This window comes from Malania oleifera, chromosome 6, assembly GCF_029873635.1.
Source record: "Malania oleifera isolate guangnan ecotype guangnan chromosome 6, ASM2987363v1, whole genome shotgun sequence".
NCBI classification, from domain to species: Eukaryota; Viridiplantae; Streptophyta; class Magnoliopsida; order Santalales; family Ximeniaceae; genus Malania; species Malania oleifera.
The window spans coordinates 34,075,623-34,082,992 of NC_080422.1; the positions used below are offsets into that span (position 1 = coordinate 34,075,623).

A 7,370-nucleotide genomic window follows, 5' to 3' on the forward strand; every position below is an offset into this window, starting at 1 on the left:
GATTTATAATCATAACCAATCATTTTTAGATGCCTAATCCGTTCAGAAAAATCGTACTCTATATATGTACGTTTTCTATACTCAAAAATAACCAATTCAATTTAATAAAAAAGCCTAGTATAATTTATTCCCCTTATCCGATCCTTGAAACTCTGCCCAAAACGAACGAAAAACGAAACCCTATATTCCAAAAATCCTAACTTAATCAGTTCAACCCCATAATATTTATCTTTTAACATCTCCTAGGTCCAAACACTCCCAACAATTAATTTAATATTAAAAATATCCTACTTACCCTAATTTTGGAGTGGTGTCCAAGAACTCCAAATCAAGTTTCTACTCCAGCTAACTTGAAGAGTACTGCCCCACGAACGATCATCAAATCGGGTTAAATCTGGACCAAAATTGACGGGAGAATGTGGTAGGGCCGAACCCTAGAGAGAGAGAAAGAGCGAGAGGAGAGAGGATTTCAATGTTGAAATGGATCCAGGGCCTCTTTATAATCTGGCATTCATCAACGAGCTTAAAAGGTTCGTCGACGAACCAAAGAAAGACATTCGTCGACAAGAACATTGGGTTCATTGAGGAATAGTTTAAAAACCTGAATTTTTTCCTGCTCTTGGTAATTACTCGTCGACGAGACACGTGTACTCGTTGACGAGACCCAAAAGGACGTTTGTCGACGAAAAAAATGAGTTCATCGATGAGTCACTGCTGATGGCCTTTTTTTAAATTTATTTTCTCTTTTCCTTTATTTATTTTTATTTTATTTTCTGGGTTTGGGTTATTACAAAAAATTGTTGGGAGTCATAACTCTCAGCCTCAAAGGCTTGTAGCATGTGGATTCATATTTACAAAACCAAACACACCCTATAGGATTCTGCAAATATTAAATTAGGAAATAGGCCGAAGACAATTTCATGGCCAGATAGATGTGCTTGTAATACTCTTCTTTGCCCACTTTCTCCTAATTTATTTTGTCTATCCATCCATCACGAAAGCATGAGCAACATATTGGTAGGCAACAATGGATAGCCTTTTTGGAATCGCATTTTGAAAAGAAGACAAAGAGGGTTAGAAGTTGATGCAATTCTAAACTCAATGAATATAGTGTATGAAACCTGCACCACCATCAAAGAAGAATACAGATGCATGACATTCAATGCTTGGCTGACTGAACCTTAGTTGCACCATGCCGCTTTTACTCAGTAATCAACTGAATCTCCTTCACCTCTTAAAAATGAATCAGAATAGAAGTGAAGGAAAAAAAAAAAGCTTTTGTCGATTAATTTTGAGCAACCAATAATAGCTGAAAGTAAGAAAAAATTGAAAATTGATATGATTTGATTTAATTAATATTCACAAAAATTAGAAAATTGAAAATATACACACAAATAAATAATAATTTACCAACAAGGATATTAGTTGAATTTATTAATAGTCGGGTCCATTTTTTATTGAGGAGTTTGATTGGGAAAAGAAAAGGAAAGGAAAATTAAAATAAAACTAATTTTCCATTTTGTCTTTCTTCTATATTAAATAACCAAAAATTTATGTTTGTTTTAGTTTGATTAAAAACTAGAAAAAATTAAATATTAACAATATGCAATATAATTGTTTTTTTGTTTTAATATGATTAAAAATTAGGAAAAGTTAAAAATTAACAATGTGCAAGATAAAAAAGTTTTCTTCATTGATTTCATATATTTATAATACTATTTTCCATTTCTTTAAAACCCAAACATGAAAATATGGATTCCTTGATAGTTTTCTTTCTTTTTCTTAATATTTTCTAAGTTCCAAATATTACCTGAAAGTTTCTTACTCCCTCCTCAAGATTTATAAGTTCCCTAAATTAATATGCTACAAAACCTATGAATCTGTCGATGATGAATCGATGACGACCAATGTTGATTGTAATTGGTAAGACCGTAAAGGATGAGTTCATGAATCACCTCAAACTTATGCTCTACATAGCTACAATTCACTTTGTACACTCAACATATAGGTGTAATTAAATTTGTCCGAATAAATCTATTCAAATTACTCATTCATAATGCACATGTGAAAATTTGATGAGTTTAATGTGTACAATTTCTGACAAGGAGTCTTTTATAGGTAAACATAGTTTAAGGCTTTTCGGTATTACCATTTTAAAATGTTTTTAAAAAAAAGTGACCATTTGTAACAATGAGCATGATTAAAGGGTGTAAGTATATTTTTTTCAAATTAAAAAGTATAAATTATATACATTAGCTAGAGTGAAAACTAAAGGTCTATTTAGTTGTGAAAAAAAAAAAAAAAAAGGTTTTCATTCCCCATTTTAAAATTTTTCAAAAATTATAAAAATCATTGTTTAATTTTTAGCTTTCCAACACTTGTACAATTTTGGAAAATGCTTTTATAATTTTTGCACACTTTTTTTTATAAAAAAAAAAATTCATACCTCACAAAAAATTAAAAATTTTAAAAACAATAAAAGGCATTTTCGTGTTTTCAAATACAAATTTAGAAAATAACAAGTATTTTTGCAATTAATTAAAAATAAAAAAATCAAAACTAAACACTTTTTCACATTTAATAATAAAAAAAAAAACATTTTACTTTCTCAATCTAGAGATTCCACATTTTCCATGTGATCATATTTAATTAGGACCCAAGTTTTTTTTTTTTTTTTCCCCAATATTAAGCTGTATAACACAAGATCATATTGTATGACCAATACATTTTTCTCTCAATCTCAGGCTTTTATATATAGCACATGACATTCTCAAGCTTTTATATATAGCACTTGACATTGATTGTAGTTTCGATCTAGAGCCAGAAATTAAATTGAAGAAGTTTAACCCTCAAACTAATAAGAACATGGTCATAGTTTAAGTCCCACTAACATAATAGAAAAAAGTCAAATTATTTTTCCACTAATCAAGTTTGAAAGGTGTATTTAATTGATAATTAATGTTTTTTAATTAAATAAAATAGTTGATTCACCTATCACTATACTTAAAAAACTATAGCAACTAAAATGAAAAAGTTTAACCCTCAAACTAATAAGAACATGGTAAAAGTTTAATTCCCACTAAAATAATAGAAAAAAGTTACATCATTTTTTCACTAATCAAGTTTGAAAGGTGGGTTTAATTGATAATTAATGTGTTTGAGTTAAATAAAATAGTTGACTCGCATATCAATATACTCAAAAATATACCTATTTATAATGGACACGTGGACACCCGATGCGTAATCCAAAAAAAAAAAAAAAAAAATAACTAAGGATGTGGTTCAGGTGGTGGTGCAGGATGCGGGAGTAGCTCTCACGAGATCAGTTGTTCAAACCCTCCTGGACTCGTTTTCGCCGTGGACTCCTGAATTATCCTCTCTTTGGAGTTGTGGGATCAACTTCAAGGGGCGCAGGATTAGTTACATGGATCGTAAAATGGACACGTGAATATCCGGTGCGTAATCCAATATATATATATATATATATATATATATATATATACCTATTTATAAATATACGTGGATATACATTCGAATTACCTAAGGATTTATCTAAACACGAGTCATGGAAATTATTCCAACAATCACTGCAACTCCATCACATGTCTCTTTTGCACTTTTACTCACCATCTCAATCCTCGCTTCCTTCTCCTCCCTTCCGGAGTCTCACGCCGCCGGCGGCTTCACCGTCAACCTTATCCACCGCGACTCACCCAACTCCCCTCTCTACAACCCTACCGACACGCTCTTCGCGCGCGTGAGCAACGCGCTCCTGCGGTCCACTAACCGCGCCATGAAACTATCTCAGATACGAAATCCTGGTCCTTCCGACATAATCAATAGTGGGGGCGATTACCTCATGAATATATCCATCGGATCGAAGCGGTTTCCGGTACTCGGAATCACCAGCACCGCAAGCGACCTTGTGTGGACCCAGTGCAAGTCCTGCAGGAAGTGCTTCCCGCAAGCAGATCCTCTCTTTGATCCGACAACCTCATCCACTTACGAGGTCGTTTCGTGCAAGTCAAAAATCTGCAGTGCTACGAAACATTCCACGTTCTGCACTGGCGGGAACTGCGAATACCAGATGGTGTATGGGGACGGGACCTCATCAAACGGCACCCTATCAACGGACCAGATTAGTCTAGGATCCAATATTACGCTCCCGCACGGCGTCTTCGGGTGCGGATATGAGAATGGTGATGAACTATCCGAACATAGCGGGTCGGGTATGATCGGACTCGGACGCGGGGCCAATTCTCTCATTTCGCAATTGAATTCTATCATCGACGGCAAATTTTCCTACTGCTTGGTGGATATTTACAACTCGGGAGGTTTCAGCAAAATGAGATTTGGAAATGAAGCGGAGGTTTCGGGGGATGGGATGGTCTCCACTTCCCTATATTCTCGCCGTGGAGAGACTTTCTATTATTTACAATTGGAAGGGATCAGCGTGGGAAACCAAATGGTGAGAAATCCCGACGTTCTTTCTTCTTTTTGTTCTTCTTCTTCGTCGTCGGCCGGTAACATTATAATAGACATTGGCACGATGCTGTCGTCTCTCAAAAACAAGTTCCACGATAGGCTGTTGGCGGTGGTGACCAAGAGCAAGGAGTTTAATAATTTGACGCGCGTGAAGGACCCAACCCAGACTCTTGATCTCTGCTACAGGTCGGAGAACGTTGTGGGACCAACATTGACGGCGCATTTCGCGTGCGGCGCAAATGTAACGTTGAGCCCTTCGCACGCGTTCCTGAGCGTAGCGGAGGACGTCCTGTGCTTTGCGTTTGCGAAGTCGGAGAATTTGGCCATATGGGGGAGCATGATGCAGATGGACTTCTTGGTGGGTTATGATCTCACGAATAATAAACTCTTCTGCAAGCCAGCAGACTGCACAAAAGAGTAGTTGCGTTTTTCACGAACGCATCCGCTCCTGTCAGGGCATTTGGTTTTTTACATCAAGAACAGCTCGATCAACAATCAACAAGTTGACGTTTAGATCAACCCCTTCAAATAAGTTTGCTTTCCATGTGAGGTAGATGGAAGACATCTAGGCCATCTTGAATGTATTATATTTTATGGCATTTCCAAGTCAACATAAATAGTCTATTGTAGTATCATAGTCTAGGAAAGTAACAGGGTATAAAAAAGAGGCACGAACTTTATCTATAATTTTTTTTAGTGAAGGAGCAGCCAAAGAATAGATGCTTGATACTTTCGAAAGCAATTTCACATAGCTTGTAGGTGCTGGAGTTTGTACAACCCCAGGAAACCAGTCTGTCCTTAGTAGCTACTCTATTTAGACAATCAAAGCATGCTTAATTGGGGATGTGGAACTTTATCCGAATAATTTTAGTCCTTGACCCATTTTGATTTCTAATGGAATCCCAAGTAGATTTCATGGAGAACGTTCCAGAAGTAATAAGAGACGTAACAATGGAATCAAAGTTCCAAAGTATAAAAAACCCAAACTGCACTAAAGACATCAGATCGATAGCCTGTTGTAACCTTATCTACAAATGTATCTCAAAGATCCTCACAAGCAGACTCCAACCACACCTTCAATCATTCATCAACCCTAATCAACCAACTTTTATTAGAGGGAGATCAATTCATGGCAATATCTTGCTGGCCTAGGATGATGTGCATAATTATTGGCTTAACTCTTTGTCTCCAAACATAGCAATCAATGTTGATTTCTTGAAAGCATTGGTACCCCTAGCAATGGGGCTACCTCTATCAATTTCACTTGTTATATTAAAGAGTGCGTAATTACGCCATGTTATTCAATTATCATAAAAGGTAAAGTGTAATCCCAAAAAGGGTGAATTGGGTTTATAAAAATTTCTTTGAATTCTTTTAATCAATTCTTTCCCAACTTATTTTATTCTTACCAATCACACAAGGATGGTTTTGAATTTCAATTACAATATTCAGCTAAAAATCAAATTCACTTTTAAATCTTAATTGGAAAGTGTATCAACTTAATCTTACGGCAATTTAAACCAACACCCAATCAATCAATCAATAAATCAACATAATCCACAAGTTACTTAAATAATATATGAATTACAACAGTATTTCAAAGATTCAATCTTTGTTGTCAATTAGGTTCCTTGATCAATGCACTTCCTTTAATCAAGGTTTCCGCAAAGAATTAATCAATGCACTTCCTTTAAGGTTTCCACAAAAGATTAATCAATGTGTTAATTTAGGTGTAATCCCAAGAAGGGGGGTGAATTGGGTATTTAAAAATACCTTTAATATTATTTACCACTTAATCCCTATTTTTATATTTAACAAATTAATTGCAGGGGTTTAATACTAATTTAAATTATTATATCAATGAATTCTTTTTACCCAATTAGTTGTCAAGTGGGAGTGAGGTTATTCAACATACACATGCAAGATAGGTAATGAAATACGCTGCGGAAAATAAAAAGAGTAAAGGAAGAAAGAAGGCAAACATAATTTTTACAAGGTTCAGCCAACCTGGCCTACGTCCTCGCCTTGAGCAACCTACTCAAGGATTCCACTAAATCCCTCCTCCTTTAACTGGGACGAAGCTTCCCTTATATCCGCTGCTTATAAGAGACATAGCTTCCTCCTCACCCAGTTCACAACTCGAACCGCGATTGCAATATAGAATTTCAAATCTGCAAAATAACTCAAGATTTGTTTCTAACAAAGCTAGTGAGTACAATTGAAAACCTAACAAATATTCATATGATGAAACTTGAAGTTCAGTATGTATGTAACGATATAATCATTATATGAATGATATGCTTCAACACAAATTCCCTTTTATCAAATCTCCCAAGTAATGATATAAGTAGAAGTTTTGGAGAAATTATGGTTCTAGCTCAACTTACTAGATGCACAAATACCAAATGTAATCTTATTAAATAATTTGTCTTGAATATTATAAAGATCTAAATCAATAAGTTTTCTTCCAAGTATCCAAACACAATATGGTCTTCCTACTATGCAAATATATATACATACAATATGATTTCCAAAGATCAAACCTAATATAATAGTTTTTAGAAAATATCCTTCAATAATATATATATATAGTTATGAACTTTATGCATATGTAATCAAGTGGTTTTGTAATATAAAAAATATCGAGTTTTTAAATGAATTGTCACTTTAATCAAAACCGTTTAACCAACGGCGAAAACATTTCTCAAGTAGTGATCTTGTCAAAATAATTTAATATAAGCACACTCAAGATCAATCTCTCAACCAATATTCTATAATGGATTTTGAGATGAAAAACTCTTTGAGAATAAATATTAACAAGCAAATCGGTTTAGATGAAAAGCTCTATAAGAGTGAATATTAACAAGAAAATCGATTTACCAAAC

At 34.5% G+C, this 7,370-nt stretch overlaps 1 protein-coding gene across 1 annotated transcript; it reads left to right on the top strand.

Moving 5' to 3' along the window:
- The first annotated feature begins 3,565 nt into the window (after positions 1-3,565).
- LOC131158556 (aspartic proteinase CDR1-like) lies at positions 3,566-4,906 on the top strand. Its single transcript, XM_058113424.1, has one exon. It carries the CDS (start codon positions 3,566-3,568, stop codon positions 4,904-4,906), a length of 1,341 nt encoding a protein of 446 aa, XP_057969407.1.
- Positions 4,907-7,370: the final 2,464 nt, after the last annotated feature.